This window comes from Dreissena polymorpha, chromosome 10 (assembly GCF_020536995.1).
Source record: "Dreissena polymorpha isolate Duluth1 chromosome 10, UMN_Dpol_1.0, whole genome shotgun sequence".
Taxonomy (NCBI): Eukaryota; Metazoa; Mollusca; class Bivalvia; order Myida; family Dreissenidae; genus Dreissena; species Dreissena polymorpha.
Genome location: NC_068364.1, coordinates 77,829,621 through 77,852,655, shown reverse-complemented (window position 1 = coordinate 77,852,655; position 23,035 = coordinate 77,829,621). Strand labels below are relative to the sequence as shown.

The following is a 23,035-nucleotide window of genomic DNA, read 5'->3' as shown; positions in this document are numbered from 1 at the left end:
TTGTTTAACAACATTTTATTTTAGTAACTAAATAAATGTCTGCGTAACAAGAAAATATCATTCTTGACGCGAAATAAGTATGTAAATGTACATAAACATAAGGTTTATGTCATACGGTAAGTATTTAACTCTTGAAACGGCACTGGTTTCGATAATCCGGAAGATTCGTTAATCTGGAAATTTCTACCGGAACGTACGTGTCTGGATAAACGCGGGGTCACTGTACTACAATAAGAAGTGTGCGATGTTTTCTCAGACTTAATACCACCATTTTACAGTTTAAAGCACAGACAATGTAAATGATATTAAAAGTTTTAATTGAACGATTTGTATGGTCACATTTAATTCTTGTAATTAAATATTCTCCCTCTAAATATTGCAGAAGGAAGTTTTTTACGATGCTTGGAAGCGGCTCGTCAAAGTTATCATACCATGAAAAAATTCTTCACACTAGCGACCTATGTAAAAAGACCGAGCCAGTCCGATTGAGATAGCTCGATTTTTCTAATCGGCATCAGATCATATCATTGATAAAGGTAAAGGAAGCTCAGCTATAAATAGGACAGCATATTCCGGAAAAAAGAATTAATCATAGTTTGAAAACGTTAATTTTAAATTAGTTATATTCATGTTGCATATTTAATAAACTTTTCAAACAGAAATTACAGAGCCACATCAGTACACATGCTATGTTTGATAATTCATTCGTTTGTTGGATATTATTTGCTGTTTTAAACACATAATGTATTAGGTCATATCGCGGAGATTTAGTGAACCTTACCATGTGTTCATGGGCAAACCCACCTCTTCAATTGCTCTTACCACTATGTGCTCATACCTACTTTCGGGAATCATCATGAAATAATTGCAGTACTTAACAAACAAACATGCCTAAGCTTATTGAATTAGAGAAAAAACAATAATCAAAAGAGAAATATTATATGTTCATGCACATGGGCATGTGAACTCACGTCCGTACACATAACATTATAAACTTAGGAAAGGAAACAACGAAATATTAAGTTTGGTATGATATACATGTGAAATTAAAGAGCATGGTGTAATTAAAGAGAATTAAAGAGAGATATATTCAAAACTTGACATGCTCTTTATCTGCTGAAATGTAATGTTATAACCCAAAAAACGTTTTACTGTAAGAGAACTTTTTTATGGTAAGTGCATGTACAGAAAATACACGTCGAATATCTTTTGACAGATATTTCTTGTTGTATTTGATCGAGAGTGTAACCCGCCACCCAGTTTCGCTGAATGGGCCAAGTTCCACACGGGAATACTTCCCCATAACCCCCAAATTTTTTCGTACACACATTATTTGGTACCCAATTTTATTCGTACCTATTTTTTTTGTTTCGTACCCAAATTTTTTTTTCGTACCTACATTTTTGTTCGTACCCATTTTTTTTTCATACCCAATTTTTTGTTCGTAACCAAATTTTTTTTCGTACCCATTTTTTTTTGGGGGGGGGGCATAATTTTTGTAACCCATTATTTTTCGTACCCAAAATGTTCGTACCCACAAACACAATTGTGGTGATGTAGATAAACTTAAATTGATGCTTTTATATCCATCCTCTTCAAAAGCATTGTCAGTACTTTCATTAATACAAAGTCATAACCGCACACTTCAACCACTGCTTGAGAGCAGTGAGTGTTCTTCTTAACAAGGAAGATTATAGACAGATGGTCTATTGATAGTGAAAAAAGATTTTTGTTTTGGTATGATAGAACCTTTCAGGGCTATATCTCAAATAGGCTAAAAGATTTAAACATAAAACTTCATGGTTGTGTAGAAATTAATGGGAAGATGAGCAATGCACAAGAACCATAACCCTTCACTTTTTTAAGAGTTATTGCCCTTTGTTGTTGTTATGTCCCCGGATCGAATGATTGGGGGAATATTTTTTTTGGCATTTCTGTCTGTCATTCTGTCACTCCGTCATTACGTCACTCTGTCATTCTGTCACAAAACTTTAACCTTGGTCATAAATTTTGCAATATTGAAGATAGCAACTTGATATTTCGCATGCGTGTGTATCTCATGGAGCTGCACATTTTGAGTGGTGAAAGGTCAAGGTCATCCTTCAAAGCCAAAGGTAAAAACAAACAAAGTGGCGCATTCGGGGGCATTGCGTTTCTGACAAACACATCTCTTGTTATGGCTATTTCCTTATTAAGCAAAATATGTGTTTGTGTTTACAAATAAGAATGACGTAACTTTGATTGTCCATGCACTGTTTATGAATGAAGTCGACGTTATTTGATTTTCACTGTTGTGTTGATGTCATGTTTTCACGAAAAAGTGGAGGAAGTTAGGTCAATGTAATTCTCATTTATAACTTTTAAATGGGGGATAACTTATTAATACAATCGTGTTAGAATCGAAATAATCGATGAGCAAGTGTTGGTTATTGCAGTAATAACCAACAGTTTGTCATTCTGATGCTTGTTATAAAACCACTCGGGCTTCACCCTCTTGGTTTAATAACTACGCATCGGAACTCCAAACCATTGGTTTAATTACCGCAATAACCAACGCTTACACGTCGATTATTTCTTAAACATGTAGCTTTATTTCTGCTGTATCCTTGCCCGGAATGGTGCTTGTATTATGTAAGAGTAATAATTGTGTGTCTTGACAACCTTTGCTGGTTTCCAGAGTTTCCCCTCCCTAACAAGGATTAATTAATCTATAGGCAGTGGCTTTATGCGTTTGTTCCAAGTTGGGGTTTTGTTTCATTGTGTACACACCGGTCTTACTGACATGTGTACTAACGCGCAAGGAATTGTGGGTAGCACTTCTTTTACAAGTGAAAAGTAAAAGCGAAAGTAAGTAAAGTAATTGTGCTTCTGAAAATCGCTATCAGTCTTAATAGAGATTTAAAATCGCATTTAAACATATTAAATAACATTTCTTTAAACAACATTCCATTTTAAACACATATTTAACACCGTTTTTCTCATTATAAAAAAATATTCATTCCTATGTGGAACTATTTTGGTGGAAGCACAAATCCCCAAATCAGGGGAATGTGATGCGTCCTAGCATAGAGGTGACAATAACGTAGTGACGTCACCATCTATGTATAGAATGGGTTTTGTTTAGCATTCAATGTAAAAATAACAAACCTAGCATGATGTCGGTGAATAGATTTGAAAAGAAGCCTGGTATATTGTTGTAATCAGAACGGACCTGATTCTGAACTTCCCACCATTACAGGTAATACAACTAAAAAAGGACTGTGCACATTAGCGTTTGCTTCTTATTCTGAATTAATAAGACATTGAACATTATTTCAACAATAACTACAGTGGAACCCCTCTAAACCGGACGTCTCCGGGATCGAGAGGAAATTTCCGTTTAGAGAGGATTCCGGTTTAGAAGGGGCATTTACTTTTTTTTCTATCAGAAGGTCAATTACATAGTTTAATGTGCAAAAAAAAACACTTTTAGCAAATTTGCATACTTTATTTATATATAACATTCATTCATATTGAATCATATAAGAAAAACACGTCGCTTAATCTGTTGATTCGAAAGCAATATCAGTCACAACATAGATCAAACAGTGCACCCTGAAACAAACAATTTTATACATGCATGCATGTGTTAGGTGAATTTACATTCTTTTCACACTGAAAAACATGTACGTTGACTTTTTTTGCATGATATCCCCAATCGTCGACTTTCCTATCCGATATTTCTCTGACAGCATCTTGAGTGTAGGTTTTGGCAACATCTCTGACTCTTTTATCAGTTTGATCTTGTCTTCAAGAGACATTTCCACGCGTAATCGCTTAAAGGAGGTTCGGACATTTTTAGTCTTAGTTATCTTAATTACCAATTTGAAAATATAAATGAATATCTAAATGCAACTGCTTCAAGAACTCTGCAATCAACATTTTATATGACACTAAATTAGCAATTGCAATAAACAACACAAAATGAAATAGCAAAAAGATTATTTAAATTTAGCACGGCTTCCTATATCAAAATCAAAACACACTAAAGAACTCTATGTTTGTTTTCAGTAATTATAATCGGTATTAAAACATCTATTGAGCAATATGTACATCACAGGACAAGTGTCTTTAAATTGTTTTGCGATTTTGTTTGGAAATTGTTCGATCACCTTTAATAATTTCACGCGTCTTTAATCCGCTATTCACAACTTTTTGACACTAGGTCTGAGGTGCAATAAACCGGCCCTGAGCAGTTTAGAGAGGTACAATAACGTATTGAATTACCCAATTTTGATCCACATAATGACCGGTATTCGGAATTGAGGGGATTCCGGTCTTGAGGAGGTATTTTACGCATGGTTTTATAGGAAAAAAAATGGGACCGGACAATTTTGTCCGGTTTAGAGAGGATTCAGGTAAAGAGAGGATCCGGTTTAGAGGGTTTCCACTGTATACTACAGCCGATGATAAGATGGCGTACAACTCTAAACCACTTCTATAATCGCTATAAACAAAATATAAAAACAAAAACATATCAAACGCACAGCATTTTGTATACGTAAGTCTGGGTCAGCAGTGGTTTTCACCAAAGTGAGCTCTTAGGGTAACAACGCATTTACATCAAAATATTAATCAAAACAAACCTAGCATCTAGTCTGTATGACTAAAAAATGAATGCGTCAATCATTGTTTGATATTTATCCCCACGCTTTTTGAAAAAAAGGTGGGGATATTGTGGTGATCTCCGCCGTCCGTCCGTCCGTCCGTCCGTCTGTCCGTCCGTCCTGGCTACTATCTTCTCCTACACTAAAAGCACTAGAACCTTGAAATTTACACACATGGTAGCTATGAGCATATGTGCGACCCTGCACTATTTGGAATTTTGATCTGACCCCTGGGTCAAAAGTTATAGGGGTTGGGGTGGGGCCGCGTCAGAAATTATCACTCATTTTTTTAGGTTATTTTACATTTACTTCTTTATTTCTACACCGATTCACTTCAAATTGATACTGGACCTCACCTATGACAATACGGTCAATCTCAACCATGCATGGCCCCATTCCCAACCCTGGGGCGCCCCGCCCACATAGGCCACACCCACCAAAAATTTCCATTTACTATAATTTTTTCATTTCTACACGGATTCACTTCAAATTGATACTGAACTTTTGTTATGACATTAGGGTCAATCTCAACTATGCATGGCCCCAATCCCAACCCTGGGGCGCCCGCCCACATAGGCCACACCCACCAAAAATTCCATTTACTATAATTTTTTCATTTCTACACGGATTCACTTCAAATTGATACTGAACTTCTCTTATGACATTAGGGTCAATCTCAACTATGCATGGCCCCATAACCAACCCTGGGGCCCCGCCCACATAGACCACACCCACCCAAAATTGCCTTTACTATAATTTCTTCATTTCTACACCGATTCACTTCAAACTGATATTGAACTTCTCTTATGACAATACAGTCAATCTCAACTATGCATGGCCCCATTACCAACCCTGGGGCGCCCCGCCCACATAGACCACACCCACCCAAAATTGCCTTTTACTATAATTTCTTCATTTCTACACCGATTCACTTCAAATTGATACTGAACCTCTCTTATGACAATACGGTCAATCTCAACTATGCATGGCACAATTACCAACCCTGGGGCGCCCTGCCCACATATGTCACACCCACCCAAAATTGCCTTTTACTATAACTTCTTCATTTCTACACCAATTCACTTCTAATTGATGATGAACTTCTCTTATGACAATACGGTCAATCTCAGCTATGCATGGCCCCATTACCAACCCTGGGGCACACCTAGGTCAAACATTCGGCGTGGGGATACGTGTCGGCCTCTGCCGCGCCATTTCTAGTTAATTATTTAGATCTATTTATCAATTATCTTATTGTGTATTTTAGAATGTTTATGTGATATTAATACTTAATTGTTTTGTAAAGCAAATTTTCATCAATAATAAGAATCCAATAGTCTGACGGCATATGCATGTGTTGATGATTGCATACAAGTTTAATTTATTTTAACATGGTTCAAATAAAACAATTTGTCATCATACTTGCTTTACTTTCAACAAGTCTAAAAAGAGGTATTTCGGTGTTATTTTTACTAACTTTTTATCAATAAAACATTCATAGACAGTGCACACACATCTACAATGCTTGGGATCCCCATTTTTTGCAGAAAGCATCCCTGAAAATCGTTGACCCCCGTCTTGGGTACACCAACATTTCATATGAACTCTGCCCCAGGATAAAAGTCAAGGTTATTGTACAAGACAAAAGGAAAACACTCATATGGTCATTGCAATTAAATATATTTTCTTATTATTTGGTAGAAGTTACAAGCATGGTTTGAAAGAGTATAAAGTGCAAGAACCAGGTCCCTAGGTCCAAGGTTCACTGTTCAAGGTCATATGTGAAATATAAGAAACCAATCCATAAAACTTTGTTCTGTAAAGGGACCTTCTCAAAATGTCTGCATATATCGAAATTTGTCATTAAATGCTTAAATATATTGATAAATGTAAACATTTGATCTAAAAGCTCTATTAACAAAAACTACAAAAAAATTAAGAAAACAAGTAACGCTCAACTGGGCTCGAATCACTGATCCCTGAAGTGAACGTTTATTGCTTAGCTCACTCTGCCATTTGTGCTCATACTACAGGGAATAATCTACATGCGCGTCCCGCGTCTATGACGCACAGATATCGAAATGGACGCATAGTTTTGAAATATGTGCGTCCACTTGGACGCATTGCTGAAACGAATCCGTTAACACATACGCGAATCACGATAAGTACGAACGATCTTGGGTATGAGTCAAAAGTGTAGCGATGAACGCTGAGTTTAACCGAATGAGGCTTGAAGACTGCAACAAGTCTTATGATTGGCTCTAGTTAAGCCGCTGCTGAATAATAGGAACCAATTAGAATCGACCTTTTAAATAGAGTGTGTAATGATATATTCTAGAGTCCCTGGATGAAGGCCTACTTTAACTTTTTGTAACTTAGTCATAAATCATACAGAAATAATGCCTCCAAAATAAGGTGTTGAAGCTACATCCAAAACAAACAACTCTAAACTTAAATAACAGTAGGTCAACGGCTCGCAATTCGGACATTAACAATAACATTATCAGGCTCGCAATTCGGATGTTAACAATAATATCATCATTGACTTGAATAAAGTTGAAATTTGTAACAGGTTACATTCATGTAACAGACACTTAAAGCCTATGTGAAGGCACACAAGATAGTGATAACCCTGAATTTGTTTTTTTGGTTTCAAAATTCACTGTTTTAGAGATTATTAAAAGTTTAATGCAAAATATAGTTATTGAGCTAGTGTCACTTAAATGTTCGTCACTACTTGGTATCTTTCAAAATTTGGGACCCATTCTTTTTCAAGTTGGACTCATTAATTTTGGCCTGGGACTCATTGGTCTAAAATCTGCGAGTTCAGGGACCCATAGATAGTAAATTCTAGATTATTCCCTGATACTATGATTGTTATATTTTAAACTTAGCAATCCGCGTAGTTTCATAAAATATAACAACAGCAGCAGAACTCTTCAAATTATTCAATCCTTTTGCGTTGCAACGCTTTATAATGTTCACATTTTTATGTCCCCCACTATAGTAGTGGGGGACATATTGTTTTTGCCCTGTCTGTTGGTCTGTTGGTTGGTTGGTCTGTTGGTTTGCGCCAACTTTAATATTTGCACTAACTTTTGCAATATTGAAGATAGCAACTTGATATTTGGCATGCATATGTATCTCATAGAGCTGCACATTTTGAGTGGTGAAAGGTCAAGGTCAAGGTCATCCTTCAAGGTCAAAGGTCAAATATATGGGTCAAAATCGCTCATTTAATGTACACTTTTGCAATATTTCAATATTCAAGATAGCAACTTGATATTTGGCATGCATGTGTATCTCATGGAGCTGCACATTCTGAGTGGTGAAAGGTCAAGGTCATCCTTCAAGGTCAGATGTCAAATATATGTTGCCAAAATCGCTCATTTGATGAGTACTTTTGCAATATTGAAGATAGCAACTTGATATTTGGCATATGTGTATCTCATGGTGCTGCACATTTTGAGTGGTGAAAGGTCAAGGTCATCCTTCAAGGTCAAATATATTGGTCAAAATTGCTCATGTAATGTCACTTCTGCAATATTGAAGCTAAGCAATTTTATATATGACATGCATGTGGATCTTATGGAGCTGCACATTTTGAGTGGTGAAGGGTCAAGGTCATCCTTCAAGGTCAAACGTCATATACGGGGACATAGTGTTTCACAAACAGATCTTGTTAAATCCTCAAAATATACATATAATGGATATTTTAGAGCACGGTAAATGTTCAGAATTACTGTTTCCTCACACATTTCATAACTACAACAAACATTTGCGAATCTGAAACATTTTTGTTTAATTTTGTCAATTTACCAAAACGTGAAAAGCTCCCTTTACATAAGTTTGGCTAGCATAGGCAGAATATTACATTCGTTATATGTTGTATTGTTTAACAAGTATTCTTTACATTAAGGCCCATGTCAAAGTCAAAATTCAAGTTTAAACCTCATAACATTGCCCATCTGAAATTATTTTAAATAAAATGTACCATTCTTAATATACTGGGCAGTCATTCCGCTTTTTAATCGAATTTCACTAGTCAGTTTGTGATGTTAATGTCGTAATTATCTGTGATAATTTTTTATTTGCTATAAATATTTTAATTACTTAAGTCATTTATAAACTTCATGTTGTATGTGCTGATTTGTAAATGTTATTTTCCTACAATAATGTCCACCAATTCAAATATTACTAATGCTCAGTTTAAATCTGTGATATATTATTAAGCTCAATTTATGTCTCTCCGTGTCATGCCACCATCAACAACGACCACATTGGAAATAAGAGATCACTCTCTTTTTTGTGCAATCCTTGGTACTGTGTTGTGTGACATGGTTAATACTCATGTTTGTATTTGTATGTATTATTTTATGAATGCAACATGTTTGTTAATTGTGTTTGCACCATGATACCGAAATTAATCTATCTATCTATTTGTACTATATGTTTGAAATTACTTGCATTGCAGAATTCTGTGCTTTAAGTCAGTTTAAATTAGCATTTTATTCAATGCAGTTCTTCCAATTTCTTTCCAGTAGGTTTAAAGTAAACTGACGCTGTACTTGTTCTCACGTGACAGTTTACATTGTGACGTAGTGAGGCTTGTCACTAGTCCTACAAAACTGTGCAGCAAAGAGCTTTTCGGATTAAACGTTAAACAATGTTTTACAAGTCCACATGCAATTTTCTGAGTCATGTTAAAAGTGTTAAATGTTGATCAAATGTAAATAGTATATAATATATATGTATGTATATTATGTTTCTATACTGATGCAGGTTTGTTTGTAATTATAGTGTCAGAAAGTGACTTTGTTAAAACCAGTTAATTTATAAAATGGCAACAAGTTCTCAGTCTTCAGTTGAGCTGGGTTCCCATGAAGTGAAGGACTATATTTGTAATGCCTGTGAAGACCAGAAAAATGTTGAGACAAGTGCTGATTTCTATTGTAAACAGTGTGAACGGTTTTATTGTGGAAACTGTATTGATCCACATGGTAAAGTCTTTGCTAAACATACTACATTTGGAAGGGTCGAAATAGATAATTGGCCAGTTTCAAAAAAGGTGGTGGATTTTCTACAAACTTGTGATGTTCATAAGGACCATAAAATTGACCAATTCTGCAACCTGCACAAACAGCTGTGCTGCCCACAGTGTGTATCTGATCAACACAGGTATGTAACTCTTCAGTTGTATAGTTATTATTACAATATGATTAAAAAAATATTATTTACATAAAGTTAGGCTTTTAAACCCATACTCATCACGATGTAAATCCAAAGAAAGAGTCGTTAATTCAAAGTTCCTGTTCATTTTCAAACCCACTCACGGGTCTTTAAATTAAGAATTATTATTATATGCTTATAAAGGGAGATATATTTTAATGTTGAAACTCATCATTTCAAACAGCGAAAAAAATGCGAGAAGTATTGATGACTGAAACATTTTTCTGTGAAATGATGTTTTTATGCCCCCCTTCGAAAAAGAGGAGTTATATTGCTTTTCACATGTCGGTCTGTCGGTCGGTTTGTCGGTCGGTCCGTCCACCAGGTGGTTTCCGGATGATATCTTAAGAACGCTTGGGCCTAGGATCATGAAACTTCATAAGTACATTGATCATGACTCCCAGATGACCCCTATTGATTTTGAGGTCACTAGGTCAAAGGTCAAGGTCACGGTGACCTGAAATAGTAAAATAGTTTTTGGATGATAACTTAAGAACGCATACATGGCCAACAGGGGGAACTCTGAACAATATAACTAAAGCAACTGGTCTGTAATCCTAAACTAATAATTATCAGTCCAATGAAACATCATCATTTGAGTAAAATAAAGTGGATCAGTAAAAATATCATCAGAATATGAGATTTTTTAGCTCATCTATTTTTTGAAAAAAAATTATGAGCTATTGTCATCACCTTGGCGTCGGCGTCGGCGTCGGCGTCGGCGTTGGCGTTGGCGTTGGCGTCGGCGTCCGGTTAAGTTTTGCGTTTAGGTCCACTTTTCTCAGAAAGTATCAATGCTATTGCATTCAAACTTGGTACACTTACTTACTATCATGAGGGGACTAGGCAGGCAAAGTTAGATAACTCTGGCGTGCATTTTGACAGAATTATGTGCCCTTTTTATACTTAAAAAAATGGAAAATTTTGGTTAAGTTTTGCGTTTAGTTCCACTTTTCTCAGTAAGTATCAATGCTATTGCATTCAAACTTGGTACACTTACTTACTATCATGAGGGGACTGGGCAGGCAAAGTTAGATAACTCTGGCATGCATTTTGACAGAATTATGTGCCCTTTTTATACTTAGAAAATTGACAATTTTGGTTAAGTTTTGTGTTTAGGTCCATTTTATTCCTTAAGCATCAAAGCTATTGCTTTCATACTTGCAACACTTACTAACTATCATAAGGGGACTGTGCAGGCAAAGTAATGTAACTCTGACTGGCATTTTGACAGAATTATGTGCCCTTTTTATACTTAGAAAATCGAAAATATGATTAAGTTTTGTGTTTAGGTCCACTTTATTCCTACAGTATCAAAGCTATTGCTTTCATACTTGCAAGATTTATGAACTATCATAAGGGGACGGTGCAGGCAAAGTTATGTAACTCTGACTGGCATTTGGACGGAATTATGGGCCCTTTATACTTAGAAAATTGAAAATTTGGTTAAGATTTATGTTTTGGTCACTTTACCCCTAAAGTATCATAGATACTGCTTTCATACTTGGAACACTCACAAACTATCATAAGGGTACAGTAAAAGGACAAGTTGCATAACTCTGGTTGTCATTGTTACGGAATTATGGCCCTTTTTTGACTTAGTAACTTTTAATATATGGTTAAATTTTGTGTTTCGATCCACTCGAAGTATCAAGGCTATTGCTTTCAAACTTCAAATACTTACATGCTATCATGAGGTTACTGTACCTGGCAACTTGAATTTTACTTTGACCTTTGAATGACCTTGACTCTCAAGGTCAAATTATTAAATATTGCTAAAATTGCCATAACTTCTTTATTTATGATTAGATTTGATTGATACTTTGATGAAACTACTCTTACCTGACATACCACTATAGACTTCACCCAAACCATCCCCCGTGCCCTCCCCCCCCCTCTCCCCCCCTCCCCCCTTAAGATCATCTCACAAATGACCACCACACCCTCACACTATACCCCCACCCCACCCCCCCACCCCACCCCACCCCCCAAATTTTTTTTTTTGATTTTTTTTTTTTTTTTTTTTTAAAGATCATCTCACAAATTATCACCACACCCTCACACTATACCCCCCCCCCCCCCCCCGATTTTTTTTTTTTTTTTTTTTTTTTTTTCGCTTTTTTGGAAGATAATGTAATAAATGTCCACAACCCCACACTATACACCCCTCTTCACTCCACTCCTCCCTCCTTTGTGATTGAAAATGAGAGTCCCTTCACCTTTAAAAAGAAAATAGATGAGCGGTCTGCACCCGCAAGGCGGTGCTCTTGTTTGTATATTATCAGAATATGAGATTTTTTTGTATATTAAATATTGTGTTAATGTTTAATTTTGTTGATTAATATAAATATAAGCAGGACAGGGGAGGTAATACATTGTTATATCTTTCTTATATACAGGGGAAACAAATGCAATAAGTTTAAATTTCATGTTTAATAAATAGAGGATATTTGTTAATGTCATTTTTTTTATAAACATCATCTTATAAATTACCACATCCCACATTATACATCCCTCTCAACCCCCCCCTTCCCCCCCTGCCCCCCCCCCCCGATTTTTTTTATCTTCTAATAAATTACCACACCCCACATTATACCCCCCTCTCACTCCCCCTACCCCCCACCCCCCCATTTTTTTAAACATCTTATAAATTTCAACAACCCCACATTATACCCCCCTCTCACCCCCACCCCCCCTACCCCCCATCCCCCCCTCAATTTTTTTAAAACAACTTATAAATTACCACACCCCACATTATACCCCCTTCTCACCCCCCTCTACCCCCCACCCCAATATATTTTTTTTAACATCTTATAAATTACCACACCCCACATTAAACCTCCCTCTCACCCCCACCCCCCTACCCCCCACCCCACCCCCCCAATTTTTTTAATCTAATAAATTACCACACCCCACATTATACCCCCCTCTCACCCCCAACCCCCCTTCCCCCCACCTCCTCCCAATTTTTTTTAAACATCTTATAAATTACCACACCCCACATTATACCCCCCTCTCACTCCCAACCCCCCTCCCCCCTCCCCCCCACACCCCCCCCAAAAAAAATAATAAATATTTTGTTTAAACATCTTATAAATAACCACACCCCACTTTATACCCCCCCTCACCCCCCTACCCCCCACACCCCAAAAAAATATTATATTTTTTTATTTTTTATTAAACATCTTATTAATTACCACACCTCACATTATACCCCCCCCTATCTCCCCCATCCCCCTACCCCCCCACCCCCCCCCCCCAATTTTTTTTTTCAAACATCTCATAAATTACCACGACCCACATTATACCCCACTCCCATTCCCCACTACCTACCCCCCCCAACCCCCCCCCCCCCCCCCCGAAAAAAAAAAATGCTCAAGATGAGCAATTTCTCCTTTTATCACAATTATTTCTACCCTACCTGATCATTTCCTTCATATTCCATTACAATTTAATTGTCGTCTTTAACCTCTTTCACATTGAGAAAGTAAAAAATGTGTCGTTTGGGATTAAGGCATTTTGATTCCTATGGGTCTTGGGAATCTGTTTCAAATCAAATGCGTAGATTTGATCTTCAGCATCTAAAAATATGTGAAATAGAAAGAACGACAATATCTGTTGGAGAGATAAATGTACCTATGTTATAAGCAAAGGACCTGTGCAACAATGCCCGGGCTTTTTAGTCTGTTTAGTTAACACGGTTGTAACTTTTTCCATATATTAAAAAGCTCACCCTTCCAACTTTTAAGCGCCCAGTGGGACGAGGGATAGAAAGAGAAAGTCACATGCTTAAGTACATTTCAACCCATGCACATTGCACGTTTTTTTTCGCATAAAAAACAGTGGAGCGATAAAGGGCCATCATGGCTCTCTTGTCTAAGAAACATGCAAAGCCTCTTTCTGCTGAGTTTACTGTCTTCTTAGATGGCTTGCTGAACCTAATATTTAGTCCATTATTAATCACTTGTACACGCATGTGAATACACATTAGCAATAACAATCAAAGTTATAGCATTTATCAGATTAGAAATACAATTACATACAATTTGAATTCAGTTTAATTGCAATTTAATTACACACTGAGGAAATATGCACATGATCAAAATAAAAAAAACTGTCCGGGGGATACAATAAAGTAACTACAAATATCAAGTAAATACCCTTGTGTGTACACGATTTGAGAAAGTAGCATCACAGATTACAAGTTCCATATCATTGCAATGAATCTTAAACCTTTCATGTCAGGGTTAATAGTAGTCTGATTAAACAGTTTTAATTTATATACACAAAATCTTTAATTATATTTTCTATTTAACCATACCTTTTATTTAACCCTTTCCCACCTAAAGAAAAGTGAACATTGCTATTTGTAAAAAGCATAAATCCAGAACAGCCAGTAACTCGCAAGTTGTTCAGGGTTTATGCTGTTTGCAGCTCATCAGTAACTAAGGATTGGAAATGAAGCTTTTAAATTTGGATCTAGTAAGAAAGGCATTTAATTAGATTTGACATTTCTAAGCGACTACAAATGCGTTAAAATACGTATCTAAGTGGTAAAGGGTTAACATTGTTTTCATTATGCCCCCCTTCGAAGAAGAGGGGGTATATTGCTTTGCACATGTCGGTCGGACTCTGTCGGTATGTCGGTCTGTCAGTCGATCCACCAGGTGGTTTCCGGATGATAACTCAAGAACGCTTGGGTCTAGGATCATGAAACGTTATAGGTACATTGATCATGATTCGCAAATGACCCCTATTGATTTTGAGGTCACTAGGTCAAAGGTCAAGGTCACGGTGACCCGAAATAGTAAAATGGTTTCCAGATGATAACTCAAGAACGCTTATGCCTAGGATCATGAAACTTCGTAGGTAGATCGATAATGGCTGGCAGATGACCCCTATTGATTTTCAGGTCACTAGGTCAAAGGTCAAGGTCACGGTGACCCAAAATAGTAAAATGGTTTCCGGATGATAACTCAAGAACGCTTATGCCTAGGATCATGAAACTTCATATGTACATTGATCATGACTCGCAGATGACCCCTATTGATTTTCAGGTCACTAGGTCAAAGGTCAAGGTCACGATGACCAGAAATAGTAAAATGGTTTCCAGATGATAACTCAAGAACGCTTATTCCTAGGCTCATGAAACTTCATAGGTAGATTGATCATGATTGCAGATGACCCCTATTGATTTTCAGGTCACTTAAGGTCAAAGGTCAAGGTCACCGTGACCCGAAATAGTCAAATGGTTTCCGGCTGATAACTCAAGAACGCTTATGGCTAGGATCATGAAACTTCATAGGTACATTGATCATGACTCGCAGATGACCCCTATTGATTTTCAGGTAACTAGGTCAAAGGTTAAAGTCACAGTGACAAAAAAACATATGCACACAATGGCTGTCACTACAACGAAGAGCCCATATGGGGGGCATGCATGTTTTACAAACAGCCCTTGTTGGCAATTATATAGATATAAGTAGTGGTATTAATTACAATATAAGGTAATTCATTATAAAATGGAGTCAATAAGATTGCATTAATACATTTAGCCCAAAGTCTCGTCAAATGGTTAATGCAGTGTGTTTAAGTCAGAAATAAAATGAAAATAACATAATCAATTAGGCTAAAACATTAACATAAATAAAACATATTTGCAGCCATTTTCAGTTAATACTGGTTCAATATAACTTTAATTGTAAGAACTACTTGACTTTTTATAATTTATTCATATTGTGTCATTATTTGAAAAATGTGAAATGCAATCAACCCAAAGATTGAAATTACAGGCACAATAATATTAGATGATTCCTGGACAAATATTTTGCAACCTGTATCTGTATTCATGCATAAGGACAAAGTACAAATGGTTCAAGAATACCATGTTCTAAAAATGGCAAAATCAACAGATAACATGAGATGCTGGTTAGATTATCTTATCTTCACTTCACCTAATGATATGCATTATCTCATGTTGTTAAATCAAGTAACATGAATACATGTAGACAGGTAAAATATTAGAACATTAATAATACAGTAAGGGTTTTCGTCATCTTTGATCAGATTGTTGGCTTTTAATATTTGTCTTAAATTAAGTTAACTTTAATATATGATTGAATCAGCTACATTTAAAACACCTTCGTACAGTATTGTGATTTTTACATACTCTGCAATTTAAATGTGGAGTGTATGTCACCAGTACTACTACATGAATAATACATAATCTGAGCAATGTGTTGGCTGCATATTACAACAATCAGGTCAATTTGTTGGCTGCATATTACAACAATCAGGTCAGTGTGTTGGCTGCATATTACAACAATCAGGTCAATGTGTTGGCTGCATATTACAACAATCAGGTCAATGTGTTGGCTGCATATTACAACAATCAGGTCAATGTCAATTTAAAACCTATGAGTTTCTTCGTGCAAGGTGCGGTGTTTATAAAACTGTGGTCACGTGTGAATTCGTCACAAAATTTCATTTTGTACTTAAAGTAGCGAAATAGACTGGTCACTGGAGTGATATGCTTGCATATTTTCGGCCTCCGACCTTATTTTTCAATAATGCCCCCCATCCATTACTCAAGCGCTTGGATGGGGGTCCATTTTAGAGCATGGTTAATGTTATGTATTACTGTTTCCTCTCAAATATCATAACTTCAAGGGAGATTTGCGAATTTGAAACAATTTTTTTCTATTTTGTAAATTAACCAAAGTGTGAAAAGGCCCCTTTAAAACATGGCCACCAGGACGCAGGGCATTTTTTATAATATGGCCATATACTGGCTATAGTAAAACCTTGTTAACACTCTACCCTAAACTCTAGAGGCCACTTTTATTGTCCGAATTCATGAAACTTAGTCAGAAGAATAGTACCAATGATATCTTGGAAGAGTTTGAGAATTATTCCGATTGGTTTTAAAACATGGCCCCCAGGGGGCGGAGCATTTTATCTTATATGGCTATTGTAAAACCTAAATGCTTACACTCTAGAGATCGCATGTAATGTCTATCAATCATGAAAACAAAAAATGTGTCCAAATGTTATTTTCAACTAGTCCAAAAAAAATTTAAGTTGGTTGCAAAACATTGCCGCCAGGGGGCGGGGCATTTTTTATTATATAGCTAAATATGGCTTTAGTAAATCCTTGTTAACAATCTTTAAGCCACATTAAATGTCTGATCTTCATGAAACTCAGTCACAAGATTTATCCCAATGATATCTGGGATGAGTTCAAAAAATGATTAGGGTTGGTTGAAAAACATGGTCCCCAGGAAGCAGGGCATATGGCCTTTTTTGGCTAAAGTTAAACCTTGTTAACACTCTATAGAGTCCACCTTTATTGTCCGATCATCATGACTATTATCCAGAAGATTTGTCCCAATGATATCTTGGACCAGTTTATAAATGGTTCCAGTTTGTTGAAAAACATGTCGAATAATGATAGGAAATTAGGTGAAATATTTGGGTTTTCTTTATGTAAGAAATATTGACAAGTTTATCAATAGCGAGTATACATGACAGTCAAAAGATTAAATATTTATATCTGGTGTATGTTTAACAACAAAAAGGGAACGATGCTGTTGACACAAGGCCGGGTATGTTTGTATTGGTCAAGCAACGCATAGACTGACCAATGGGATTCTTAGTAATCTAGCCAATCAGCTTATTTAGAAGACTGACCAATGGAATTCATAACTGAGTTTCACGGGGCGAATGTTAGAGGGAAATAGTTAGTTAGCGTTTAGACCTAGAGGTGTACAGATGGAAAAAAAGACACAATCATGTAGCAATCACAACGTATTTGTATAACTGAAATATTAGTTAAGTCTGACATTAAATTGGACTAGAAACTGATTTATGGTGTTGTTGAATATTTTATCCTACATTATGCAGAGAAACCAACATAAATAGGGAGGGACGGACTTGTCCCATGCGTGACACGAGAAAATGGTAGTTAATGCAAAACTCGTCATCTTGGCAATACGCGCATGAAGAGATATTGAATGATAGGCTACACATCAGTCATTTTAGAGTAATGAACATTGTTCTAACTATGTGTCGTCCATGAAATATGAACGATTACTGGACAAACATGACCACCACGGAGCGGATCATTTTTCATTTTATGGCTATGTATGGCTATAGTAAAGCCTTGTTAACACTCTTAAAGCCAGATTTACTGTTAATTCTTCATGAAACTTGGTCAGGTGATTGGTTTTAGGGTCCTATGGCTTGTTATAAAGAGAAATGTAGGTAATTGGTTTAAGAGCCATATGTATTGTCATAAATGGTAGTGCAGGTGATTGGTTGAAGAGCCCTATGGATGTAGTGTAGGTGGTTGTCTTAATGGCCCTATGAATTATTAAAAAGAGTTGTTCAGGTGATTTTTAAGAGTCTTATGGGTTGTTATACAGAGTTAAGTGCATGTGATTTGTTTAAGAGCCCTATGTATTAGTATAAAGAGTAGAGCAGATGATTGCCTTAAGGACCCTATGAATTGTTCGAAAGACTAGTACATGCGATTGATTTAAGGGGCCTATGTATTGTTAGAAAGACTACTACATGCAATTGATTTAAGGGCCCTATGTATTGTTATAAAGAGTAGTGAAGATGATTGCCTTAAGGGCCCTATGAACTGTTAGAAAGACTAGTACATGTACATGCGATTGATTTCAGGGCCCTATCGATTGTTATAAAGAGTAGTGCAGGTGGTTACTGTAAGGCTCCTATTGATTGTGTGTATTGTTATACTGGATGTCTGTCGGTAGACCAGTCTGAATGTCGGTAGACCAGTTCGTTTCCAATCAATAACTTGTCAATCAATTGACCAATTGGTTTGATACTTCACATGTGCTTGGCGTTTGACAGTAGATGACCCTTATTGAAATTGGGATCACTATGTCAAAGGTCAAGGTCACTATAACACTAAGTGTGAAAATCGTTTCAGATCAATAACTCGTCAACAAATTGACTGATTGGCTTGATACTTCACATGTGCATTGGCCTTGGACAGTAGTTGACCCCTAACAATATTGGGTTCACTAGGTCAAAGGTCAAGTTCACTTTGATACAAAGAGTGAAAATGGTTACCGATCAATGGCTTATCAATTATTAGCTCTACTGGCCGAAGGCCTAAAGAGCTTATGTCATGGAGTGGTTTTCATCGTTTTCATCCTTTTCAAACTTGTTCAGTGTCTTTATATTAATGAGGACTCGAACCCTATTGAAAATGGGTTACATCAGAGTAAAAAGTCCATAATTATCTCCCCTTGAGTTTGAGAAAATTGTGATATAAGGCTATTGCTGCTTCTTCCTGTATTTGCGCGATGATTATCTGAGATATTAATTCTATGATTCTACATTCTCAAATCTTTTCTATAAAGAAGGAATGTAGTTGACAATTGTTAATAGTTTTATTTGATCGTTGGTCAAAAAGTTGTAATTCTGTTACTCTTGTATCTTCAATGCAATTGAGTAATTAAATAGTAATTAAATTGAATGCGTTTTAATTCCCTTTTATTATTGTTTAATTTGAGTTACAATGCTATGACGTTAAATTTTATTTACACTTGAATGTATTTTGAATATTGCTGGGCCATGTGTGAGGTTGAGCGCTCTATAACCAGGTTTAAACCCCCAATGCTTTGCATTGACCGTTCCAAGGCGGTGACCCCAGCTTTATTCATATTTTGTGTTTATGTTGGTTTGTATTGTGCTGTATTGTGCTGTTTTGTACTGTTTGGGCAATCGGTCACTTGCCTTAAATAAAGGACCAACTTATTGTTTTTAATGAAAATTCAATACTGCTCCAGCAGCTGGAGTTTCACTTCTTTATATTGTTTGCACAATAAAGTCCACAGTTTTCATCCAATAATTTCCCAACTTGCACAGTGTCTTTATCTGAATGATGAGTCAAACCCTATGGAAAATGAGCAATATCGGAGTTATCGGAGTTCAGAAGTATCTCTGCTTGAATTTGAGAAAAAACAAGAAAATTCAGTTTTTTATGTGATTAAGTCCATAATTTTCATCCAATTCTTAGCAAACTTGCACAGTGTCTTTGTATCAATGAGGACTCAAACTCTTTTTAAAAAAGAGCAATATCGAAGCAATAAGTCCAGAATGACTTCGCCTTGAGTATGAGAAAATTTTGAAATCCCACTTGTTCACTCAATTAATTCCACAATTTTCATCCAATTATTTCCTAATTTGTACAGTTTCTTTATATCAACGATGACTTGAACCATATTGAATATGAGCAGTATCGGAAAAATAAGTACACATTAATCTCCCTTTGAATTTGAGAAAATTAGCATTGTTTGCGCAATTAAGTACACAGTTTCCATCTTATTCTTTCCAAACTTGCACAGTGCTTATATCAGTAGAGCAATTCAGGCCCTCATTTGCCTCTTGTTTGACTGATTGGCTTTATACTTCACATACGCATTGGCCTTGGAATGTTCATGAGCCCTATTGGGGTCACTAGGTTAAAGGTCAAGGTGACTATTACACTTAGTGTGAAAATGGTTTCCAATCAATAACTTATCAACAAATTAATCGATTGGCTTGATACTTCGCTTCTGCATTGGCCTTGGACAGTACATGACCCCTTTTGAAATCGGGATCACTAGGTCAAAGGTCTAGGTTACTATAACACTATGTGTGAACAAGGTTTCCGATCAATAACTCTTCAACATATTGACTGATTGGCTTGATTCTTCACATTTGCATTGGCCTTGAACAGTAAATGACCCCTATTGAAATTGAGGTCACTTGTTCAAAGGTCAAGGCCACTATCACATTAAGTGGTTTCTGCTCAATATGTTATCAACGAATTGACTGATTAACTTGATAATTCACATGTGCATTTGCCTTGGACAGTTCTTATCAAAATTGAGGTTACTAGGTCAATGGTCAAGGTCACTAACCTGCTTGATATTTTTCATGTACATTGACCTTGGACAGTACATGAGCCCTAGTGAAATTAGTTACGCACTAAATGTGAAATAGTTTTTTATGAAAAACTGGTAAACTGATTCACCGATTGGCTTGATACTTGTCATGTGCATTAGCCTTGGACAGTAGATGACCCCTCTCAAAATTGGGGTCACTAGGTCAAAGGACATGGTCACTGGCACAATAAGTGGGAAAAGCGTTTCTGATCAATAATTCGTCAACGAATCGACTGATTAGCTTTATATTTCCCATGTGTATTGGCCTTGGACAGTAGATGACCCCTATCGAAATTAGGGTCACTAGGTCAAAGGTTAAGGTCACTGTCACAATAAGTGGGCATATGTCTCCGACCGTAGAACACTTGTTTTTATTGTGTGTAGTATAAAGTTAATTAAAAAATATTAATCATACATGTGTTTTTCCCAATTTTTTTAAAAATCATTGACTTTAGGCTTGCTACTGTAAGAAATGTCAATATCACAAATAAATATACAATAGGCCAATGTCTTGGATCCTCCTTAAACACATTTTTACAATGGGGTCTTTTCTTGACCACGAATAGATCAAGTGACAACAACAAAAGCAAAATAATCACAATTGGTTAAACTACAAATAAACCTATTAGGAGATAGTAGACCAGGTTGCATGTCATAAGCTGCTCAAGGCAGGCTAGATTGTTAATACTGACACTTTATATAGAAATAGAGGATCTCCTTTAAGATTTGGGGTTATTTTAATTTGCAGTTTTCCTTTGGTCTGTTTGTTGTTTGGTTTGTAGACCAATCATTTCCAAATGATACTTAGAGCATGCTTTGATTTAAAGCCATGCACATTTTTATACCCCCCGCTTCGAAGAAGAAGGGGTATATTTATTTGCACATGTCGGTAGGTCGGTCCGTCCGTCCATCCACCAGATGGTTTCCAAATGATAACTCAAGAACGCTTAGGCATAGGATCATAAAACTTCATAGGTACATTGATCATGACTGGCAGATGACCCCTATTGATTTTCAGGTCACAAGGTCAAAGGTCACGGTGACTTGAAATAGTAAAATGGTTTCCTGATGATAACTCAATAACACTTATGCCTAGGATCATGAAACTTCATAGGTACATTGATCATGACTCGCAGATGACCCCTTTTGATTTTCAGGTCAAGGTCACGGTGACTCAACTTAGAAAAATGGTTTTTCTTATGATTACTCAAGAAAGCTTACGCCCAGGATCATAAAACTTCATAGGTACATCAATCATGACTGGCAGATGACCCCTATTGATTTTCAGGTCACTAGGTATAAGGTCTAGGTCACAGTGACTAGAAATAGTAAAATGGTTTCTGGATGATAATTTAAGAATAATAAAGAACATTTTTAACAAACATATGGAGTTGCATACGCTTACCTGACCATTCAAACATATAACAATTGCGTCTTCATCACAGGCTAGATTGTACATACTGAGTTTGGGAATAGACATTAAATATATGTCATGCTTGTTTTTTGTGGGATGGTAGAGCATTAATGATCTTTTCTTGCATGTGTTATTATGGATAGTGTGGTCAAGGTGTACAATGACACTTAAACTGAAAACAATATAAACTACTAGAAATGTATTCTTAGTACATGGATACCTCTACAATCCAATTTGTCCCACAACTGCACAAATGTCTTTAAATTATGAACAAACATATGGAGTTGCACACGTTAACCTGACAATTACTATGTAACTGTAGAAGTATCCCTCTATTTGAGTAACGCTTCTCACAATTGAAAAAATATTATCGTTTGGTTAAATGGATTGTCACATAACTCTTCTTATTTAAAAAAAAAACTTAAAAAAAATATCAAGGTGCATACTTTTACATGGTGGGTCAGGGCCCACAATCTATCAAATCTGCCGCCGAATTTCGGTGGCAGTCCCACCTGAAAAGTATACTTTTTTCCCCTTTTGGGGGGAAAAATTCCCCCTAAAAAAAAAAAAAAAAATTTTTTTTTTTTTTTTTTTAATAGAAAGATGTGTCTCATGATTATTATATCTCAATTCTGTTTCAATTTAATATTTTCAAACATACTAAATTATGAAAAATGCAATGGATATAGTGCAAACATGTACAAATGAAATAATGAGAGAGTGAGTAAAAAATCCCCCAAAAAGGGAAACGCCGCGAAAATTCCCCCTCCTAAGGGCTGCGGACC

At 36.2% G+C, this 23,035-nt stretch overlaps 1 protein-coding gene across 2 annotated transcripts in view; it reads left to right on the top strand.

Moving 5' to 3' along the window:
- The first annotated feature begins 9,234 nt into the window (after positions 1–9,234).
- LOC127846890 (E3 ubiquitin-protein ligase TRIM33-like) overlaps positions 9,235–23,035 on the top strand; it is a 215,209-nt gene continuing 201,408 nt past the window's right edge. The window contains exon 1 of one of the 2 annotated variants that reach the window (XM_052378308.1): positions 9,235–9,824. Coding sequence is in view for 1 of the 2 variants with exons in the window: in XM_052378307.1 (XP_052234267.1) it covers positions 9,487–9,824 (338 nt within the window). In the remaining variant the exon portion in view is untranslated. The remainder of the gene's footprint in view (positions 9,825–23,035) is intronic. The other variant, XM_052378307.1, reaches the window with a different exon arrangement.